Genomic DNA, 24159 nt, shown 5'->3' with positions numbered 1-24159 from the left:
TATAGGCATGTGCCACCATGTTCAGTGTTTTGTTTTCTACAAATAGATTTCTTGGGATTTTTTTATGTAGACCGTCATATCATCTGCAAATATGAGTTTTATCTCATCTATGTACCTTTTAGTCCTTTACTTAAATTTGAATTATAAAATATTTTTACAGGACATGTGTAGTCTTCCCGATTATGTGACATTTAAGAGTTTTCCTGGAATCCCATTGCAACACATCTTCATTGCAGCAGGAGACGACTTGCTGGATCTCATACAAGGCTTATTCTTATTTAATCCGTGTACTCGAATTACAGCCACACAGGTATTTTTAACAATTTTTCTTTATATTAGGAGATATAAAGATAGTGTTAGCATGATAAAATAAAATTTGAATTTTGTAAAATTTCTAACATTTTTTAAATATCAGAAGGATGTGTTTTGCTTTGTTTTAAGGAATAATAAACTTTATGTCTTTTCCTCCAAACACTATTTGGAGGCATCAAATTGGATTATGCACACACAACTATAGGAGAGTTTATACTTATTTAGAAACATAGATATATCTATTCTTAGAATTGGTTTTAAGTAATTTATCTGCAGAGGAAAAAAACCCATGGCTTTTGTAACTGTTAAGAAATGGCAGGGGGGCTGGGGATATGGCTCAAGCGGTAGTGCGCTTGCCTGGCATGCATGCGGCCCTGGTTCGATCCTCAGCACCACATACAAAGAAAGATGTTGTGTTCGCTGAAAACTAAAAAATAAAAAAATATTAAAAAAAAAAGAAAAAGAAAAAGAAATGGTAGGGCTGGTGTTGTGGTTCAGTTGGTAGAGCGCTTTGCCTAGCATGCGTAAGGTACTAAGTGCAATCCTCAGCACCACATAAAAATAAAATAAAGGTATTGTGTCCATCTACTTTGAAAAATATTTTTTAAAAATAAATGGTATATAATAGTTGAATTCTTATGTATTAATTTAAACTTTATTGCCGCAGTCTCTGGCTGGGCACAAATCACGAGTCTCCACACAGCTTGTAGATTCAAACAGCAATTCTTTATTCCCGAACTCACACCAGCCGTCTACAAACACGTTCTGGGGGAATCCACGTTCTCTGCCCAAATCCACTTCGCATGGGCTTCTGTCTCCCAAAATATACTGTCTGACCCTAAGCACTCAAGAGGAACTCAGCAGCAGGATACGCCCTATTCTAAAGGGGAACACCCTAATCTCCTATTATGCTAAACTGCCCTATTCTAAAGGGGGAACACCCTAATCTCCTATTATGCTAAACCGCCCTATTCTAAAGGGGGAACACCCTAAACACGGATCCTGCCCTGGTCCTTGAGCAAGGTCACCTTTCAGAAGTCCTTCCACTAGACAGCATGGGAGTAAGCTGGCAAGGAATTTGTCATACCTACTTGGCTGATGGCTCCCAGCACTTTATGGCAAGCCTCATACTGAAAGTGGTTCTTTTAGTGCCCACCTCCCATCCTCAACCTCAATAAATTACAATCCAGATAGTTAATCTGGTTATTTTCAATCAGAAAGCATTAATGGGAAGGAAGGGTATAGTCAGATACAATGGTATGCTTGCAAGAAATTGAAAGATATTTTAAATTTAACCTAAACAATTGAGAGTTGTTTAAAAGAAATGAGAATGAACAATTTGGAAGACCAATATCTGCTCTTAAAAGAAGGGAGGGGGAAAAATTGGAGAAATAACAATAAACAAACAATGAGTAAAGTTATCCAATACAAAAATATAAGATCTATAGATCTTATATAGTAAAAATACTTTTCTTTGTTTTATGAACACACACAGTAAGGGCTGGGTATGTAGCTCAATGGTAGAGCTCTTACCTAGCATGTGACCATGGTTTCAATATCTAATACTGGGGTGGGAAAAAAACAAATATAGGCACACCAAAAAGGGTAATCACAAGTCACAAACACTTAATTGGGTAGAGCAGTGCAAAAATGCAATAATATAATGATTTGACCTTATAAAGGAAGAGACTAAAATAATAATAATAAAAAAAAGCATCACAAGTCTTCAAATCACATTAGACTACCAAATCATTGTTTAATGCATTTACTTTTATAAATAAACCTCCTTCCTTCCCCTCCCTCCATTCTTCCCCACCTCTCTCGGTGTTTGGGATTGAACCCAGAAATGTTTTACCACTGAGCTACATTCCCAACCCTTTTTATTTTTTATTTTGAGACAGGGTCTTGCTAAGTTGCTTAGAACCTGACTAAATTGTTGAGGTTGGCTTTGAACTTGTGATCCTCCTGACTCAGCCTCCCAAGTTGTGGGATTATGAGCATGCACCACTGTGCCCTGGTAATAAATAAACCTTCTCTTTTTAACAGTACGTGATACTTTAGTATATACATACTGGATATTTTACCATTAGAATTTCTCTTCTAATTTTAAAGAAGTAAACTTATTGATGCCATTTTACTCTTATGTTTTATTTACATCAGAAGAGACTAGGTACAGTTATCTAGAAAGTTATTTTCATTAGTAGTGGGTTTTTTAAAGATAGACACACTATCTTTACTTCATTTATTTATTTTTATGTGGTACTGAGGATTGAACCCAGTGTCTCACATATGCGAGGCAAGCGCTGTACGGTTGAGTCAGCCCCATTAATAGTATTTTTACAGAAAAGTACTAGTCACAATAATGAATTTGGGTGGGATTTGGTTAGATTGGGTTGTATTTTGATATATATGTGTTTTCCTATGCTGTAGTTTGAACTGTACATGCTAAGTACATTTTCTACAACTGAGCTATAACCCCCAGCCCAACAGAACCCTTAAAAATGGGTTTTAGGGGTTGGGGATTTAGCTAAATGGCAGAGCACTTGCCTAGGATGCACAAGGAACTGAGTTCAGTCCTTGGTCCTGGGAGTTCTGAAGGGGCAGGGAATGAGGCAAAAGTGGGTTTTTATCTCATGGATGTCTGTATTAGTTAAAATTATATGCTCTTTTTTTCCTAGATCTCTGCTTAGTCCAAAATTAGTTTAATTTCCTTATAGAACTGCTGTGACTTGGAAGTAATACTTTTAGAAATGCAAGTTTTTAAAAGCCTTACTTTTAAGAATTTGTATGATTTAGAATTTGAATATATGTGGATGTTGTAACCAACTTGAAGTTCTCTTTGAGCAAGTGCATTTTGAACTATATATATTTCATAATGTTTAGAGAACCAAAATGGATAATATCTTACTAGTGTCAGCATTCAGTTGTGGAATATTAGAAGTGAGCCCTTTTTTTGTTTGTTTTTTCTTTAAATATTTTTGGTTGGATTTGTTTTTTGTTTTTTGTTTTTTTTTTTTTTTGATACCAAGGATTGAACTCAGGGGCACTTGACCACTGAGCCACATTCCCAGCCCTAGTTTGTATTTTATTAGAGATAAGGTCTCACTGAGTTGCTTAGCGCCTGGCTAAATTGGTGAGGCTGGCTTTGAACTCATGCTCCTCCTGCCTCCGCCTCCCAAGATGCTGGGATTACAGGTGTATGCCACTGTGCCTGACCTTATTTTTAGTTGTTAATGGACACTTTATTTTTTTATGTGGTGCTGAGGATCAAACCCTGTGCCTCACACATACTAGGCAAGCAGTCTACCATTCAGCTATGGGGAGTCTTTTTCTTTTCTTTTTTTTTCTTTTCTTGTCTTTCTTTCTTTCTTAATATTTAGTTGTATATAAACAGTTTCTTTACTGTTAAGTTGAAAGGATATCGTTTATTGAATATTTTTTTAAATGTGAAATTAATGTACGTTTGATTATAAAATTTTGCATTAGGTTACCACAGATTTACATACAACTATAAACTGAAAAAATATTGGAAAGTTTTCATGTGATACTAACAAAGAAACTCTTTCCTTTATCATAAGAAAATAAACTTTTAGAAGCTAAAGCTAGCTTTACAGTCATGCAAAATACTGACACTTTAAGCAGAAAGTAACATTTTTCTATACTTGGCCTGTATTTTAATTCTGTCCAGTAGAACCAAAACCTCCTGAACCCCTTTCAGTATCATTCAACACTAGAACTTCTTCTATATCTGGAAAAAAAATCCGTTCACAAATGTGCTGTGCTATTTGATCACCCTTTTTTACTTCAAACTTCTCTTTGCCAAAATTAAATAACACAACACCAACATTTTTTCTATAATCTTCATCTATGACACCAGCTCCTACATCTATGAAATATTTTGCAGCCAACCCAGAATGTGGAGCTATTCTTCCATAGCACCCAGAAGGAAGAGCTATCTCAATGTTTTCACAAGGGCTTTCTCCATAGATGGTACTTTATAATCATAGGCATTGTACAGATCATAGCCTGCGGCCCACGCGGTCCCCCAGGTCGGGGCTGTGGCGTGCTCCGATAGACCTACAAAGCGGAGTCGCAAGCCGCCCTCCTCCGCAGGCCGGGCCTTTTGTTGGGGGAGATGGGGGTTACTTCTTTAGAACAGGGCATGGCAGTACTGGAGGGCAAGGGAAGACAAGAGACCAGAGAAGAGAGTGAGGGATTCTTTATTTTTATGTAATGCTGGGGATTGAACCCAGTGCCTCCCACATGCAAGGCAAGCACTTTACCACTGAGCTATAACCTCAGCCCCGCCAGTCTTTTTCTTAAAGTAACGAAATTAATAATCTTAGAATGCTAGATTTTTACTTGTAGTGATTTATTTGCATGTCCAAATACTTTATTTTAATTGTACTTTGTTTTGGGAATAAGGATTATCACATAGTATTTTTTTTTTTTAATAAATGTATTTTTAGTTGTCGGTGGACACAATACCTTTATTTTATTTTTATGTGGTGCTGAGGATCCAACCCAGTGCCTCAAGTGTGCCAGGTGAGCGCTCTACCACTGAGCCACAGGCACAGCCCAATCACATAGTAGTTTTTAATGCCCCCTGCAATTTTGGGGCATTAATTTTTTGAGCATTTGTAGATTTTCCTGCACACAGTCCAGATATTCACTTAAAAATCTTACTTTGGTATCTTTGAAAAGGCATTGAAAACTAAGTACTTCAGTAATCGTCCAGGACCAACCCCTGGATGTCAGCTGCCAAGACCAAATTGTCCTGTGGAAACTTTAAAGGAACAGTCAAACCCAGCCATGGCAACAAAACGGAAAAGAACTGAGGCCTTGGAACAAGGTAAATATTCCCATTTTTGCAAGAAATTGAATGAATTCAGAGAACTCCAAAGAGCTCATATATAGCTAGTGACTGAAGGAAAGCTAAGAATTGTAGCTTATGAGGTATTAACTTTAATTTTTTGTACTGGGGATTGAACCCAGGGGTGCTTTTCCACTGAGCTGCTTCCATGATTCTTATTTTATATTTTGAGACAGGGTCTTGCTAATTTGCTGAGGGTTGAAGTTGAGGCTGGCTTCAACTTCAGATCTACCTGCCAAGTAGCAGGAATTACAGCTGTATACTACTGTGCCAGGGTTGGCTATTTTTTTAAGTTGCATTAAATAGACAAAATGTGCTATTAACTGTTTGTTTAGTATACCTCAGAGTTATGAGATCTATCTGTGAGTTCCTTCCTCCTTTCACGCATTCATAAGTATAAACTATGCTTAATGTTTAAGTGCCAATAAGTTAAATAATGGGAGTTGGAATGCAGGGACTGGTTAAAATTACTACAAGACTAACTGTGAACACTTTTTTTTTTTTTTGCTTTCTAGGAGGATTGCCCAAGAAGTTAATTTTTTAGTTACAGAGATTTCCAGGATGATATTCTGTTACTGGAGGAAATAGTTCAAAAAGCAAATAATGGAAAAATAATAAATATTAAGTAAATACTGTAGAAGTGAATTTGTAAATATTCTACAGATGTAAAATATGTAAAACTGTCAGTTATTTTTATTAAATGTATTTTAAAATAAAAGAATTAATTCTAGTTTTTCTGAGTGCAGAAATGAGATAAGTTTGGTTCTTTGAAATGCAGAATTGAAAACACATGAGTGAGGGCTGGGGTTGTGGCTCAGAGCAATCACTTAGCATGCTTGAGGCACTGGGTTTGATCCTCACTACCTCATAAAGTAAAACAAAGACATTGTGTCCAACTGTAACTAAAAAAATAAATATTAAAAGAAAACACATTGGTGAAACCTGAAGAGTGCATGTAGTAATATGAATAACTATGTATGGCAATCTTTAGGATCTCAAAATTATATGTGAATGACAGTCTGTATCTCATATTGAATTTTTTTACTTGAAACTTTAATTTTTTCTATAATTATATATATATGTATATCTCTTGTGTGTGTGTGTATATATATATATGGAGTTGATTTAATTGTCATGTATGCAACAGTATTTACCCATGCTCTATATATGGACTGTAGTATTTTTCCACTGTTATAAAGAAAATTACCATAAGGGCTGGGGATATAGGTCAGTTGGTGGATTGCTTGCCTCGCATGCACAAGGCCCTGGGTTCAATCCCCAGCATCACCAAAAAAAAAAAAAAAACCATAAATACAGTAGTTTAAAATAACATAACACAGATTTATATCCCAAAGTTTTGAGGTCAATCTGGCATGGCTTAGCTATTTTTGCTTAGGATATCAGAAGGTGAAAGCCAAGATATTTGTCAGGTGGGCTATAACTTGGAGGCTGTAGGGGTAGGAAACTTTATCATTTTTGTAGGGTCTCAACTGCGTTCCAGAATAAGATTGACATAGATAAATAGGGAAAAGCATAGAAATGTAATAGAAGACTTACTTGGCATGGGAGCCCTCATTTAAAAAAAGGGTGTGGTGGTGCATGCTTGTAATCCCAGCAGTTTGGGAGGCTAAGGTGGGAGAATTGTGAATTCAAAGCCAGCCTCAGCAACAGTGAGACCCTGTCTCTAAATAAAATACAAAATAGGGCTGGAGATGTGGCTCAGTGGCTGAGTGCCCCTGAGTTCAATTTGTGAGACCAAAACCACAAAAATATGTAACCAAAGTTTTTTTTTTTTTTGTACAGAATTCCTTCAGCCTCAACTTTTCTTGTCTTTGATGCTAAGATTTGCATATTTCATATGGGAATTTCTTCTCTTTGTTTTTTCTTTTAAGAAACAGTATGAAAGAGTAATCTTATTGCACCTGCTGTTTTTCAGGTCCCTTTAACTTAGTATGCCAGAGGTCTTTTTGTTTTGTTTTGTTTTTTAAAACTCCTTTAAACTCTAGGTGAGAATTTGTTATGAAGTTCATGCAGTTCTTACGGTTCTAATTCTGGTGCTCTGCTGGCCCAGGCTTTTGGTAGCTGCCAACCTGTGGCTTCTCTCAGCTTCTTTTTTTTTTTTTTTTTTTTTTTTAATTTTTTTAATATTTATTTTTTTTAGTTATCTGCGGACACAACATCTTTGTATGTGGTGCTGAGGATCGAACCCGAGCCGCACGCATGCCAGGCGAGCACGCTACCGCTTGAGCCACATCCCCAGCCCCATTCTCTCAGCTTCTTAAGGCCACTCATATGCCTTATCATATGGCACTCACCATCACAATTCAGCAAGGGCATCACATGCCCCTTTAAAGGGCTTGTCTGATTTCCTCATATACTACCTAAAGAGAAAACTGCTTTAAAAAATAACAATAATAAACCCCTGATTGAGTTATCCATATATTAAACTTACTAAGGAGTTTAATTACCCCTTCAAAGCACTACCTAGATTATTTTTGAATAATCGGAATACGAATCTTGAGAAACCCATTTTTAGAATTCTGCCACATGGACATTTAGGTCATTTTCAGTTTTTCAAAGTTAATAGAAAAGGCAATATTCTTATGCATATACATAAATATCTCTAATGTACATATTTAGAATTATAATTGTGAGGTCATAAAGTATATACATTTCAATTAATTATATTGCCATATTTCTTCAAGTAATTATCAGTTTGTTACATCTACACCAGGCAGACTGAAAACCATGCCTCAAAACAGTCTGGAAGGGAGAAAGAAGGTCTTTTTTTTCACTCCTATTCCCAATGATCACATTCATAGACACTTAGCTGCCCTGTATATCTACGTTGCATCATCTGGCCGCTATGCAGCCATTCAGGAGTCAAGAATCCCATACGCATTGTTTCATCCAAGACAGGAAAAGTCAAACTTAGAGTTAATGGGCTGGCTCCAAAGCTGTACTGAGTAAGTTGATTGACAACTGCAACAAAATTGTAAGTATTCCCTTGAAAGAGTGGTACATGGCACTTACAGAAAAGCACACAGCTAAGAGAAGAGCCTAGGAAATAATAGGTCAAAGGAGTCTGAGGACATTTTGCTTTTATTTATTTGCTACATCTTAGGGATCACACTATATAAACACATAACTCCATTACATAGTTATGCTATAACTTATATAAATTTTTTTGATACTGGGGATTGAACTCAGGGGCACTTGACCTCTGAGCTACATTTCCAGTCCTAGTTTGTATTTTATTTAGAGACAGGGTCTCACTGAGTTGCCTAGCTCCTTGCTTTGAACTCTTGATTATCCTGCCTCCGACTCCAGAGCTGCTGGGATTATAGGCATGCACCACCGAGCCCGGCTAACTTACATAAACATTTTTGTATTGATAAACCTTTGTACTATTTAGAATCATTTGTTCTTGCAAGCAGAGAAGCAGTTAATAGCCATTTAATATATTAGAACCAGGAGTGGCGCACACCTGTAATCCCAATGACCAAAGAGGCTGAGGCAGGGTGGATTATAAATTTGAGGCCAGCCTTAGCAATTTAGGGAGAACCTGTCTCAAAAAGGACTAGGCGTGTGGCTCAGTAGTAAAGTGTACATGTTTCCATCCCCATTGCTACGTAAAGAAGAAAGGTATCTATACAAGACTAAATACAAAAAAGAAATTCCTGTATATGATAAAATCCTAGCTGAATCAATTATGAGCTTCATAGAATTTTTTTCAGTATTGCTTATTTTTCATTTGTGGAGTAGTTCTTTGGAGATATGTGTAGGTATACTTCACTGTTTTCATTAGCTGTATAGATACATATTACCCTGTGAACAAACATTTGGGGCAGGTATTTAGGTCCCCCCCCATTTTTTTTAACTTGTACAAATAATGCTGTGATGAAAATCCTTGAAGTGGCAGTTGTATGTTTTTGTTTTTATTTTTTATTTTATCCCCATGCTAGGGATGGAACACAGGGCCTCATACATGCTAGGCAAGTGCTATGTCACTAAGTCACATATCCAGACCCAGGCCAGTTTTGTTTGTGAGACATTGTCTCAGTTGCTCACACCGACGTAAAAATAAGATCATAATCCAAAAGCTTGGGAACTACTATGTAATTTCAAGTCACTGTTTTCCTTATAAAGTAAATGATAAGTATTATTAAACAAGATTGATTATATGAGACTGGGGTTGTGGCTCAGTGGTGGAGCACTTACCTCACATGTGTGAGGCACTGGATTTGATTCTCAACACCACATATAAATGAATAAAGGACTACATAAATAAATGAATAAAATAAAGGTCCATGAACCTCTAAAAAAATAAAATCGGCCTATTCACACTTTAAAAAAAAAAAAAAAAGATTGATTACATGGCTGTTTGAGGTGGCACACACCAGTATTCCAAGCTACTTCCGATGCTTAAGCAGGAGAATCTCAAGTTTGAGCCCAGCTTCAGCAACCTAACAAGACTTTATCTCAAAATACATAAAAAAGGGTTGGGGATGTAGCCCAGTGGTAGTGTGTCCCTCAAAAAAAAAAAAAAATATATATATATATATATATATATATGATAATATAGAGAAAAGGAAACATTGGAATATCAAGTATTTTTTCTTTTTCACTTTTTCTTTTATTGGTGCATTATAGGTGTACATAATATTGGGATTTGTTTGTAACGTGTATGCACACAACATAACAGTATAGTTTGGCCAAAATCATTCCCCATTATTTCTCTTTTTTCACCTCTGTTTCCTTCCCCCTCATCCCTTTAGTTTACTGATCTCTCTTTGATTTTCATGAGACCATCCATTTTCCTTTTTTCTCACTAGCTCCTACATATGAGAGAAAAAACATACAACCCTTTCTGAGTTTCATTTATTTCACTTAATATTATGTTTTCAAGTTCTATCTATTTTCCTGCAAATAACATTATTTCATTCATCTTTATGGTTGAATAAAACTCCATTGTGTGTGTGTGTGTGTATATCACATTTTCTTTATCCATTTGTCCATTGATGGACACGTAGGCTGGTTTCATGGTTTGACTGTTGTGAATTGTGCTGCTATAAACGTGAGTATGCTTGTATCACTGTAGTATAATTAATTCTTTAGGATATATATGCAGTGGTATAGCTGGGTTATTTGGTGGTTCCATTTGTAGTCTTAAGAAAGCTCCATACTTATTTCCATAGTGGTTATATTAATTTAAAAATCCCACTTACTGTATAAAATTATTCCTTTTTCTCTATCCTCTCCAGCTTTTATTGTTTGTACTTTTTGTTTTTTATTTAATTTTTTTTTTTTTTTTTTTTTTTTTTAGGTACCAGGGATTGAACTCAGGGGCACTCAACCACTGAGCCACATCCCAGCCCTAGTTTGTATTTTAGAGACGGGGTCTCACTGAGTTGCTTAGAGCCTTGTCATTGCTGAGGCTGGCTTTGAACTCGGGATCCTCCTGTCTCAGCTTCCTGAGCCACTGGAATTATAAGTGTGTGCCACCACGCCTGGCTCACATTTTTAATTGTGTATTACAGGCGTATATACTGATGGGATTTGTTGTTACATATATGTATGCATTATAACCATATAACTTGGCCAGTATCACTTCCCAGTACTTCCTCTCTCCCCACCTCCCATCCATTGGTCTCTTTACTGATTTCCATGAGATCTGCCCCCAACTTTCTTTTCCCTTTTCCTCTCTAGCTTCTGCATGAGAAAACATACAACTCTTTACCTTCTGAGTTTGACTTATTTCACTTAACATATGGTCTCTAGTTCCACTTATTTTCCTGCAAATGACAATTTCAGGATATATAAATAATAAATATATATACTATATATAATAATATATATATTATATATATATATATAAAATATTTTTTAGTTGTAGTTGGACACAATACCTTTATTTCACTTATTTTTATGTGGTGCTGAGGATCGAACCCAGGGTCCCACACGTGTGAGGAGAGTGCTCTACCAATAAACCACAACCCCAGCCCCACATTGTGTATATATTTATCTATTTATCTGTTGATGGACACCTAAGCTGGTTCCATAGTTTGGCTCTTGTGAAGTGTGCTGCTGTAAACATGAGTATGCCTATATTACTGTACTATGATGACTTTAAATTCTTGAGGATAAATACCATGGAGTGGTATAGCTGAGTCATGGTGGTTCCATTCCTAGCCTTTTGAGGAAACCCTTACTGCTTTCCATAGCAGTTGTTATTATTCTGTGTATTCTTGAGAACTGCCATTCTGACTAGTATGAGTTTTGATTTGCATTTCCCTAATTGGTAATGATGTTGAATATTTTTTTCGTGTATATATTGGCGATTTGTATTTCTTCTTTTGAGAAGTGTTTGTTGAGTTCATTTGCCCATTTATTGATTGCGTTATTTGATTTTTTGGTGTTTAGTCTTTTGAGTTATTTATATACTCTGACTATTAATCCTCTGTTAGAAAAATAGGCAAGGTTTTCCCCTATTTTGTTGGTTCTCTTCACATTCTTGTTTTGTTTGCTATGCAGAAACTGTTAATTTGATACCATCCCATTTATTACCCCTAAGCATTATTTCCTGAGCTTTAGGGTTACCATTGAATAAGTGGTTGCCTGTGCTATATATTGGAGTATTGAAATGTTTTCTTCTAGGAGTTGGTTAGTTTTTGTTCTAATTCCTACTTCTTTTGATTCATTTGAATTGACTTTTGTACAGGACGAGAGAGGATCTAATCTCATTTTTCTACACATGGATATCAGTTTTCCAAGCATCCTTTGTTGAAAAAATTGTCTATTCTCCAGTGTATGTTTTTGGCATTTTCATCAAGGATCAGATGCCTGTAGATGTGTAGGTTTACTTGAGTATCTTCTGTACCATTGGACTATGTGTCTGTTTTTATGTGAGTACCATGCAGTTTTTGATTCCCAAGTATTTTATTGGTTTTTTTTTTTTTTTTTGAGGCTATTGTGAATTGGGTAGTTTTCCTAATTTCTCTTCCAGTGGCTTCATTGCTTATGTATATAAATGCATTTGGTTTATGGGTAATGATTTTATATCCTGCTGAATTCATTTATTCTAGAAGTTTTATGGTATTAGGCATAGGGTCTTTTTTCCAGTGCTTAAGTCTTTGATCCACTTTGAGTTGATTTTATGCAGGGTGAGAGTGAGAGAGGTTTAATTTCATTTTGTTTCATATAGATTTCCAGTTTTCCCAGCCCCATTTGTTGAATGGGCTATCTTTTCTCTAGTGTATGTTTTCGATACCTGTGTCTAGTATAAGAAAACCATATTTATGAGGTTTGTCTCTGTCTTCTATTTTGTACCTTTGGTCTACATTTCTATTTTGGTGTTAATATTATGCTGTTTTGTTATTATTGCTCTATAGCATAGTTTACGGTCTGGTATTGTGATGTCTCCTGCTTCACTCTTCTTGTTAAGGATGGCTTTGACTTATTCTGGGTCTCTTATTTTTCCAAATGAATTTCATGATTGCTTTTTCTAGTTCTATGAAGAATGTCATTGGGATTTTAATAGGAATTGCATTAAATCTGTATAACAGTTTTAGTAGTATGGCCATTTTGACAATGTTAATTCTGCCTATCCAAGAGCATGTGAGATCTTTCCATCTTCTAAGGTCTTCTTCAGTTTCTTTCTTTAGTGTTCTGAAATTTTCATTGTAGAGGTCTTTCACCTCTTTTGTTAGATTGATTCCAAAGTATTTTATTTTATTTTTTTTACCATGCAATTTTTGTTACTACAACCCTGTAGTATAATTTTTTTTTAAAAGAGAGAGGGAGAGAGAGAGAATTTTTAATATTTATTTTTTAGTTTTCGGCAGACACAACATCTTTGTTTGTATGTGGTGTTGAGGATCGAACCCGGGCTGCACGCATGCCAGGCGAGCGCGCTACCGCTTGAGCCACATCCCCAGCCCCCTGTAGTATAATTTGAAGTCAGGTATTGTAATACCTCTAGCACTGCTTTTTTGCCTTAGAATTGCTTTGGTTATTCTGGGTTTTTTATTCTTCCAAATGTATTTTAGAACTATTTTTTCTAGTTCTGTGAAGAATATTATTGGTATTTTTATGGGGATTGAATTGAATCTGTAAATTGCTTTTGGTATAATAGCCATTTTAATAATAATAATTCTGCCAATCCATGAATATGGAAGGTCTTTCCATTGTGTGTCTTCTTCAGCTTATTTCTCAAGTGTTCAATAGATTTCATTGGAGATATCTTTCACCTCCTTAGATTTATTCCTAGTTTATTTTTTGAGACTATTGTGGAAAGGATTGTTTTTCAGATTTCTTTCTCTGTAGATTCATTACAGGTGTATAGGAAAGCTATTTATTTTCATACATGATTTTGTCACCTGCTCCTTTAGCTTTAGCTATCTTCTGAAGCTTTTTGGCTCCTAAATATAGAATCCTTTCTTTTGCCAAAGTGGTAATCTAAATACTTATTTTGAATTTAGGAGACATCTGTGAAGACACCTTTTCTTAATCCTTCATGTTTTCTCATCTCTGACTATTATGCTGTTGCTTCAAAGGTAAGTTACATAAATATATTTACATGATTCTTTATTTTATCTTTGTTCTAAAACAGTAACCAGTGATTTCAAATAGATTATGACATCCATAACCTAAATCCAAACTTCTGAGTTTTTTTTTTTGTTGTTGGTGCTGGGATTGAACCCAGGGTCTTGTGCATGCTAGGCAAGCACTCTACCAACTGAGCAATATCTCCAGCCCTCAAATCCAAACTTCTGAGTCATTCAGACTAAACTAGGAAATAAAACTTTCAGCTTTTTTTTTTTTTTTTTTTGGTACCAGGAGTTGAACTCAGGGGCACTCAGCCACTGAGCCACTTCACCAGCCCTATTTGTATTTTATTTAAAGACAGGGTCTCAATGAGTTGCTTAGTACCTTGCTTTTGCTGAGGCTGGCTTTGAACTCGAGATTCTCCTGCCTCAGCCTCCAGAGCCACTGGGATTACAGATGCACACCATTGCACCCAGCAGCTTTTTGCTTTTTAAAAAAGTATTCTCTCAGGCTGGGGCTGTGGCTCAGCTGTAGCGCACTTGCCTGGCATGTGTGAGGCACTGGGTTTGATTCTCAGCACCACATAAAATAAAGGACTATCAACAACTAAAAAATAAAAATTAAAAAAAAAAGTATTCTCTCTCTTTTTTTTAAAATTGCTTTTATTTTTTAAATACATGACAGCGGAATGCAAAAGTATTCTTTTTTATTCTCACAGTTTCCTAATGCAGTACAGTCATGTATCACTTGAGAGGGATATATTCTGGGAAATACTCAGGAAGTTCCATCTGTTGCAAACATCATAGAATGCTTATACAAACTAATACAACTCTAAGTATCATTAGGCCAATGTCAACTTACAGAACTCCTGTGGCATATGCAGTCTATCAGTGACTAAGATGTGGTATGTGACACCTCACTATTAATAAAATACCTATGACTAGAAAATTGCCCTGTGTATGCCATTTTTCAGTGATCTCAATAAACTGACATTCAGGTCATGATTTATGTAAAATCACATGACAGCTAAAAGCCTAAACCTTAGAATTCATCTTTGCTCAGGCCCTGATTAGATGTGTCACCTGAAGCAGCTTCAGATCCTTCAAATTCTTTCCTGAACCATCAACTCTACCTCACAGGATGTCTTGAGAGGGATAGCTATTAAGCATCTTGTAGATTTGGTGATAGATCTGTATAGGGTTGTTTAAAAAATGTTACCACTCTGGGTTTGGGGTTATATCTCAGTGGTAGAGCACTTGCCTAGTATGTGTGAGGCACTGGGTTCAATCCTCAGCACCACATAAAAATAAATAACTAAAATAAAGGTATTATGTCCATCTACAACTAAAAAAGAAAAAAGAAAAAAAAATGTTACCACTTTGACAAAGAAGCTTTGAAAATAGCAATGACTTCTGCCAGAGTCCTACCATCATAACATACATTATTAAGTTGTTGACTTAGCCAATCTTAGATCCCCTATAATCAATCAAACTACTTAAATACTATTGATAATTATTGTACTAATAACTACTTTCTATGTAAGTATAAGTAAGTAATTTTTGGTTTTCTCCCAAATAATTTGTTTACAAGACATTGGTAAACACTGAAAACTTCATAAAATTTAATAATGTAACTTTATAAATAAAACATCAACATAGAATAGTAGTAAATTTCTTATAGAAAATATAGAAAAAGTTTGATTAAGCTACCTCTTAACATTGAAAACACAATTTATTGCTCAAGATGTAGAAACATGTATACAATTCTCTTTCAGAGCCTTTTTTTGTGGTGTTAGGGATTGAACCCAAGGTCTGTACATGGCAGGCAAGTACTCTACCACTGAACTACATCCCCAGCCTCCAAGTCTCTTGATTTGGAAATCTCTCAGTTCTAATTCCAACGGGTTCATCTTCAAGAAATACCTGATGGTAAAGAATGGGCTCTCTTAAGAGTTCTTGTGTTATTTGGATCTAGTTGAGGTTGCTGAATTGAACAAATGCAGCCCACAGAATTAATAATTTGGACACTTGAATGTACAGGATCATGTAAAAGAGAGAATTCTGATGTTTTAGGCCAGAGGTTTTTGAGTAGAAAATTCTCTTTCATCAGATTTTTGTTTTTATTGTCTTTTGAGGCAGTGTCTTTTTCTTCCAGTGCCCGAGCAAGCATGTAACTAACTTTTCTTTGATGAGCCAGTGCTTCTTCTTTATCATTTAACTGCATGCAGGGAAATCAAAAATATAATGGTTAGTCAATAAGTCAGAATATAATCAGAAAAAGGAGTGTCCATATTTTATCAAAATATTCAACTCTAAATCTGTCCAGTCAATCTGTATAAGTTGTCACCTGATGCCTAAGTATTATGCTACATTTGAGGATTGTTTTCAAAAAGAAAAACAGAAGACAGTATTACTTCTTTTTTTTTTTTTGGTACTGGGGATTGAACTCAGGGGCATTCAACCAGTAAGCCACATCCCCAGTCCTATTTTGTATTTTATTTAGAGACAGGGTCTTGCTGAGTTGCTTAGAGCCTCACTGTTGCTGAGGCTGGCTGTGAACTCGCAATCCTCCTGCTTCAGCCTCCCTAGCTATTGGAATTATAGGTGTGTGCCACCGTGACCAGCCAAAATAGTATTACTTCTATTGAAAATTTTATGTCATCTAGATCCAGGAGAAATGTGTGTATGTGTGTGTGTGTGTGTGTGTGTGTGTGTGTGTGTGTGTCTGTACAATATATCAACATTTATTTCAAAAATAATATTGTTATTCATAAATTGTTTTTATAGATTTATATGCAAATGAGTATTAAAAGTCCTTAGAGTTAAAGTATGTTTAAAAACACCTCAGTCACTCAACATCTTATCTGCAATGGGGATAACAATAATTTCAGGGTTTTGGTAAAGATTAAAAAATACCGTATGTGAGGAAGTGCCTTGAACCTTAAGTGATATTTGTGCCTTATCGTGATATTTACATGTAAATGCAGGCGACTGAGCTGGCTGAAGGAGGGAGTTTCAGAGGTGGAGCTTTAAACATGAGTAAGAGAAATGGAAAGAGCATGAGTTAAGGAGATGGTCACATGAATTTGGAGAATGCTATCCTAAAATAGGAAAAGGGCATAAAAGAAAAGTATAGAGAGATGAAGTGCTGAATTAGTAAGAGGCAGAAGAGACTGGCTTAACCACAACTTCTTATAAAAAGAAAGCAAAGGTTACTAACCAGATCTATTAGCATCCTAAAAACTGCTTGAGGATCATCCTGGTCTTCAGTTCTCTTAGAACTGTTTTCTGAAGGCAACATACCCAACAGTTTCTGCCCTAAGGTCTTCTTACTCCTTTGTGATGAATCTCCTAAAGAACATGAAAACACAGCTGAGACAAAAATGTGTTCATTGAAGTATTTCCAGTAAGGAGATAACTGTGAACCAACACTAATTTCTAAATCAGTCCACACATTGTCCTCTTCAAGAGGCCACTGGGACATGTGAGTCTCCTGAAAAAGATAATGTAGTGGAAGGAGCATGGACCTGAGAACCAGGAGGGCATCTGCAGGTGTCAGGGCCACCACTGAAAAACCCAGGGCCTGCCCTGCCTTTTTATAGCATAGTTGCTCTTTAGCACCAGCTGTTGGCTGTGAGAGAATGCAGTCCATGTCAGAGTAGCCAGAATCACAGATTGAATGGCAAATCTCTCAATGTTAAATATCAGCCACTAACCACATGATTTGAAAAAACAATGCAGACCCAACAAAAATGTCTGTAGACCCCAGAGGCCTCTGAACCATGCTAACGCTGGAGCCAAAAAGACCTGAGCTCAAATCCTTGTTTAGCCAACTTACTAATGGTAAGTTTTGTGAGCTTCATATTCTTCACCTCTAAAATGAAAATAATATTACCTACTTCTGAGGTTCCTGTGCCATAAATGATTTTTTTTTAATATTTTTAGTTATAGATGGACACAATACCTTTATTTTATTTTTATTTTATTTTATTTTATTTTTTAGTTATCGGCGGACACAACATCTTTGTTTGTATGTGGTGCTGAGGATCGAACCCGGGCCGCACGCATGCCAGGTGAGCGCTCTACCGCTTGAGCCACATCCCCAGCCCCGATTTTATTTTTATTTTGATGCCACTTAAAAATGACAATAACTCCGTGAGACTCTTGTCTCTAATAAAATACAAAAATTGGGCTGGGGATGTGGCTTAGTGGTTGAGTGCCCCAGAGTTCAATCCCTGGTACCCACCCCCCCTAAAAAAAGTAAAAGGAAAAAAATGGCTGAAGGAGCCACATGGATGGGAGAAGGATTAAAGATTGAGTTGATTATCAATGTCCAGTGACTGATAATGGAGCCTCCATAAAACTCCCAAAGGACTGGGTTTGAGAAACTTGTGGATAGCTGAATATGTGTGCAGGCTCCTGATGGGTAGCATGTCCCAGAAGGGTACAGACATTCTGTGCCCCTCCCCACATGCCCTATGCATCTCTTCCTTCTGGCTGTTCATCTGTATCTTTGTAATATCCCTTTTATTAAATCTTATTTATTTATTTTTTTGGTGGAGTTCTTTTTTTTTTTTTTTTTTTTTTGTCTTTTTTGGAACTGGGGGTCAAACCCAGGGCTTTGCGAATGCAAGGCAGACACTTTGCCATTGAGCTACATCCCAGCCCTCCTTTTTTTTTTTAATATTTATTTTTTAGTTTTAGGTTGGCACAATGTCTTTAATTTATATTTATGTGGTGTTGAAGATTGAACCTATGCATGCTAGGCAAGCGTTCTACCACTGAGCCACAACCCTAGCGCCTGTAATATCCTTTATAATTAACCACTAAATGTGTTTCTTAGAGTTCTATGAGCCATCTTAGCAAACTAATTGAATCCATAGAGGTGGTCATAAGGAATCCAATTCACTGAGAAATATTAGTTAATAACCTACTTTTATTGACTGGCCTCTGAATGGGGGCAAACTCATGAGACTTGAGCCTTTACACTGTGGAATCTGACGTTAGTAGATACAGTCAGGGTTGAGTTATACTGCAGGACCTGTTGGGTGATGTCCAAGGGAGAACCAATTGCTTAGTGTGTGGGGACATCCCCAACACTTTTGGTGTCAACTGCTGTACTGAGTGGTGTGTGAAACATTTTGATTTTTCCTACTTCTTACATTAAGCAGAATTCTGGAATATAAAATAGGCACATACTCAAGTGCTGAATGAATATGACTCCACCTCTTAAGAAAATCCCAATTTTGTCTATGAAGCAACATCCTAATGGCCCAACCTCCCCGCAGAGTTGGGTCCATTGTTGCAGGTGACAGCGTAACAGGCTTTCCTAAGATTCCTTTTGTCCTGCTTTCTCCTTTTCTTCTCTCTCCCTCAATATTCCTTTTCCAAAAGAATAAACAAGTAATTAACATCCGATTTCCAAAGGAATCTGACTTCACTTAACCCAGAACACCATAGCTGTCTACACTTTGAAAATCATGCTCTTATCAAGGGCCTAGCTGAGAAGAAAGGTGTCTGAGGAAGAAAGATCACTCTCAACAGTTATCCATGGTGGAACTAAAATTCTTTATGTTTTCTGTTGATGCCTAGCTAGAAGTCTAAATACATGGACCATGTCAGCTTTTTTCCCCTAGCAAAATCACCTACCCTGAGTTAAACATTAAGTAGACCTTCAACTTTTATAAAGGAATTATTATAGAAAATAGACATAGATATTAATTTTGTATTTATTATAAATTATTGTAGCCAGGTGCGGAGGCACATGCCTAAAATCCCAGCAACTCAGGAGGCTGCCCAGGACCATTGTAAGTTCAAGGCTGGCCTCAGCAAGATCCTGTGTCTAAATAAGAAATATAAAAAGGAGAATAAAGCTCAGTGGTAAAGTAACTCAGGATCAATCCCCAGTACCAAAAATAAATAATTGTTGAGGATTTAGCTTTTATATTTGCTCAGTGGACTCTGAAAGCCTCATGTCAGTGACGCTTTTGGAATCTAATTTCAGGACAATGTGACTGCCTTTTTTGGAAATGAGAGTTGTGGGATATTCTATTTTCCCTGTAGCCCTAACTTCTACCTGATGAACACTCTTAAAGATATAGCTTTTATGATTTTCTTTTCTGTCTTTCGTAGTTCTAACTACTTATCTTCTCATTATCCTTACAAGCCACTTACCTTTTCATCAAAGAAGAAGGGGTAAAGTTTAACTAGTGAAGCTACAATTCACAATAGTTGACTTATATGGTATTACTTATGTATACTGATGGAAAAATATTTCAAGCGAAATTGATATCTACTATTAAATTTTTTTATTTTTATTTTTTTGATATGGGGGCACTCTACCATTGACCTTCATCCCTAACCCTTTTTATATTTTGAGACAGGGACTTGCTAAGTTGCTAAGGCTGGCCTCAAATATGTGATGCTCATGCCTGAGCTTCCAGAGCATCTGGGAGTATAGGGGTGCAACACCTTATCCTACTCAATTTTTAAATAAATCACAAACAACTACATGTGAAATTTCAATTCTATTCATCTACTCTGGATTAACTGTGTTTCATCAACTTTGATTATAACCCAAAACAACTGAATTTACACCTCATTATTTATGGTCATTAGGATTCATAGTTACCATCCTCTTTAAGGTGCTTCCAATTTATCTGTTTCGTTGCTTTTTTACACATTTTATCCATTTGTGTCAATCTTAGTGCCTGGTCATTTTTTCTCATTAATTGTTGCTCAAATGCAATTCTGAATGCATCTGCCATTGTGTAAGCTTCTTCTTTACTCTTCTGCAAAAGTTCCAACTGGTTTTGAAAGAAAGTTCAGGAAGTGTCAGAGGCAAAACCAAAATAGTTTTTGCCTGTACTGAATGTTGAATCAAATTAACATATGCAGTCTCCCTGTCTGATACTGATCTATTGCTGGTATTGATTTAGTTTACCTGCTTAAACTAAAATTACCACTTGCTGATTCTAGAGCCTACTATGATCTGGATTATCAGTAGTTTCCCCCTTGGCGCCTTTCAACTATTTGCTAATCCAGTTCTTGGAATTTTCTACCCTTGACAAGCTCTATGAGTGTACTACCCAAATCCCAGGAGGAAGGACCCAACTAGAATTAGAAGGCAAGATGTCAAAGGCTGCATTTTAATTTGGCGTTGGGCCACAGCAAACACCACTGAACACCTCTGGAATACCTCCCAGAGCTTATCACAACTGTGATACATGTAAATGTATACTTTTCTTAGTGAATTGTTAATGTTTAGCTGTTAGCTTGCCCATGTTTTCTAAAGGCTCTGAATTCCATTCCTTAAAAAAGTAGTAAAACATTTTAAAAATTATGGGTCATGTACAAGATTTATAATAAAAGCCCAATTATAACAACTATCATTTCATTAAGTGGCACACTCATGGCACTGTGCTAAACATAATATTTCCATTTCCTCTTCTCGCTACAACCCTCTAAGGTAGTTACCACCCTCTGTTTAAAATAGAGAAAACTGAGACATCCTGCCCACATTGCAAATAACTGGAGCTAAGGTGCACCCCTAAGTCTGGCTGGCACAAAGTCTATACCTGGTTGCTTTTCAAGTAATCTCCACATTTATCTCCCTATTAATCAGTGTTACTGTTACTAATTCCTAGAGATATTAAGCATAAATACAACTTTTCCTTCTATTTTATAGTAATTTTAAGACCATATATAATTGAGAAAAATACAAATTTAGGAAACATTAACTATTGCCTTAGGCAAATGACTACGTGGCTTCAAATATCATACCAAGTACTATTTATATTAGAATCAAGTAAACAAAATCTCATTTATAAATTAATGCTGTCATATAAAGCTAACTATAAGTTCCACAGCCAAAGGCTACTACTGCATATACCTCCATTTATTGTATTAATGGAAAAAGAATCAAAGCTTCTGCTATTGTGATAATGCAATACCTCGTTTTTGAGCTGAAGAACCAGTTTATGAGTGGATGCTGCCATTCTGGCACAAGAACAGGGGCTCCCTCCAGGACCATGACAAAGGCAGGCTCCAAGGATTGCAAGCTTAAAACCCAAAAGCATTACCCATGTTACTAAGTGTCACACTGTTTTAGCTGCACACAATGCAGGGCACCCCCACATACCCACACATACTACTATTCAAGCATCTGATCCAGAATCAAAGGGAGAAAAAAACAGGAGCCTATTCAAGATTGTAACAGAAGATTTCCTGAATTTTTTCTCAGTTGATTTTATATTCCTTTCTGCTATACAGGTTGAGTATACCATATCTGAAATGCTTGGGACCAGAAATTTTTCAGAATTATGGATTTTTTTGGAATTTGGAATATTTGAATATACATAATGAGCTATTTTGAGGACAGGATCCAGTTCTAAACCAAGAAATTCATTTATTTTTTATGTACACTTTAGACATAGCCTGTGGGTAATTTTTTTAAAAAAATTTTTTAGTTGTTAATGGACCTTTATTTTATTTATTTATGTGCAGTGCTGAGGATTGAACCCAGTGCCTCAGACATGCTAGGCAAGCGCTCTACCACTGAGCACAACCCCAGCCCATCTGTGGGTAATCTTATACAATTATATTTTTCATGCACCTTCATTCTAACTGCCAGTTCCCTCTGAGGAGACTGCATACTCAGAAATGTTACATGAAGCTGGGCGTGGTGGTGCACATCTGTAATCCCAGCAGGAGGATCCAAGTTCAAAGCCACCCTCAGAAACTTGGAGAGACCTTGTCTCAAAAAATAAAAAGGGCTGGTTAATGTGGCTCAGTGGTAAAGTGCTCCCAGGTTCAATCCCCACTTAAAAAAAAAAAAAAAAATATGAGCTCAGGACCTTTGAACCTCACTAGCCAAACACCCACACTAGAACCATTAGCAGATCTTCATTCTGATCCTGGGTCAACCACAGGCTATATCGTCACCTTGGGAAAGTAAATGAACTTGTCTAAGTTTTAGACTGATAATACCCACTTTGTAGCCTTCAGAGACAACTATAAAGATGAGATAAAATAATGTGTGAAAGTTCTCACATTGTAAGCCCTTGCCCAGGAGTGAGACACTACTTAACACAGCTTCTGCTGCAGTTGTAAAAATAAGAAATAAATGAGGTGAGAAGCAGGTAGCACATCCCTAATGTCCAAGAATGTCATGCCTGAAGGTCATGGTAGCAGCAAGGCGTGAAAAACTGACCTCTGCAAATCCTTGGGCCTCTCTCACCTTTAGTCTCAAATTGCTAAGTACAGTGCCATCTTTGAACAGGTACCAAGAAAGAGGAAAATAGAAAATCTCCTTCCCACTTGTTCAACTTCCTTATATACATACCTACCTCAAGACCTGACACATCTGTAAAGTCATTTTTATCCCGGCACATGTTTTCCTGAGCCATCTTCTGCTGTTTTATATCAAGTATGGCGAGGGCCTCCAAGTATTGTTTATTCAAAACTAGGAAAGCCATACAGGAGAATGTTAGTTATGAATCTAGCCTCATCTAATCTGGCTACACCAGATTAGATATAGTCATTTCTTCTGAGCTACATATATACAACTGACGGATTTTGGACTCCGTCCAAAAAACCTACTGATTGAATAGCAAGTATCATGTGAAATAACATACAATACTAGAAAAAAATTTTTTGGACCAGGGATTAAACTCAGGGGTGCTTAACCACTGAACCACTTCCCCAGTCCTTTCTATATTTTATGTTGAGACAGGGTCTCACTAAGTTGCTTAGGGCCTTGCTAAGTGGCTGAGACTGGCTTTGAACTTGCCATCCTCCTGCCTCAGTCTCCCAAATTGCTGGGATTACAGGAATGCACCACCACACCCAGAAAAAAAAAGTTATTTTTAATACCAAAGCATCTTAACTTTGAATCCCAAATTTGCTCCTTGTTGGCTCTGGGAAAATTTGTAGGATTTTAAAAAAGGGAACATGTAAAGGCAAATTATTCAGAAACTGCAGATAGTAGGAGAAATGGATGATGAGATCTCATATATTGTATTCATGTTGAATGTACCAGCTGCCACACTTTACCAGATTTTTCCCTATTAAAAGTTTTCATGGGCTGGGGTTGTGGTTCAGCGGTAGAGTGCTCGCCTAGCACATGTGAGGCCCTGGGCTGGATCCTCAGCACCACATAAAAATAAATAAAATAAAGGTATTGTGTCCAAGTACAACTAAAAAATAAATATTAAAAAAAGTTTTCATAAGAGGCTCTCAAACTACACATTTAGAACATGAGGGATCCTGCTATCTGCTGGAGAGCAGAAAATAGTACCTTTCCCCCTCATGCTATTGGGTAGGGGCAGGGAAGTAGGAGAGGTTGTGAGTAAAGCAGCTTCTATACTGACCTAATCTAACACAGGCCACAGCTTTATGGGTTCAACTGCCTGAAACACCATCTGTGTG

The 24159-nt window shown here is 36.6% G+C and overlaps 2 protein-coding genes and 1 pseudogene across 11 annotated transcripts in view; 1 reads left to right on the top strand and 2 right to left on the bottom strand.

Annotated features, from left to right (window-relative positions):
• The window catches only part of Cdk7 (cyclin dependent kinase 7), a 34355-nt gene extending 28125 nt beyond the window's left edge, over positions 1–6230 (top strand). For all 4 annotated transcript variants that reach the window (XM_076856104.1, XM_076856105.1, XM_076856107.2 and 1 more), the window contains 3 exons: positions 161–310; positions 5017–5164; positions 5701–6230. In XM_076856104.1, coding sequence (XP_076712219.1) covers positions 161–310; positions 5017–5164; positions 5701–5729 — 327 coding nt within the window. In that variant the 3' untranslated portion in view covers positions 5730–6230. The remainder of the gene's footprint in view (positions 1–160; positions 311–5016; positions 5165–5700) is intronic.
• LOC143399394 (deoxyuridine 5'-triphosphate nucleotidohydrolase pseudogene) lies at positions 3987–4476 on the bottom strand (annotated as a pseudogene).
• Positions 6231–14409: 8179 nt separating the features above from the next.
• Positions 14410–24159, bottom strand: part of Ccdc125 (coiled-coil domain containing 125) — a 29417-nt gene continuing 19667 nt past the window's right edge. For 3 of the 7 annotated variants that reach the window (XM_076857169.2, XM_076857170.1, XM_076857171.1), the window contains 5 exons: positions 23079–23194; positions 21684–21791; positions 20363–20537; positions 16952–17082; positions 14410–15949 (listed from right to left, as the gene is read on the bottom strand). In XM_076857169.2, coding sequence (XP_076713284.1) covers positions 15644–15949; positions 16952–17082; positions 20363–20537; positions 21684–21791; positions 23079–23194 — 836 coding nt within the window. In that variant the 3' untranslated portion in view covers positions 14410–15643. Of the gene's footprint in view, positions 15950–16951; positions 17083–18404; positions 19114–20362; positions 20538–21683; positions 21792–23078; positions 23195–24159 lie in introns of those variants that run through there. The other 4 variants (XM_076857172.1, XM_076857175.1, XM_076857174.1 and 1 more) reach the window with 4 other exon arrangements.

This window comes from Callospermophilus lateralis, chromosome 5 (genome assembly GCF_048772815.1).
Source record: "Callospermophilus lateralis isolate mCalLat2 chromosome 5, mCalLat2.hap1, whole genome shotgun sequence".
Taxonomy (NCBI): domain Eukaryota; kingdom Metazoa; phylum Chordata; class Mammalia; order Rodentia; family Sciuridae; genus Callospermophilus; species Callospermophilus lateralis.
This window is presented reverse-complemented; position numbering and strand designations above follow the sequence as displayed.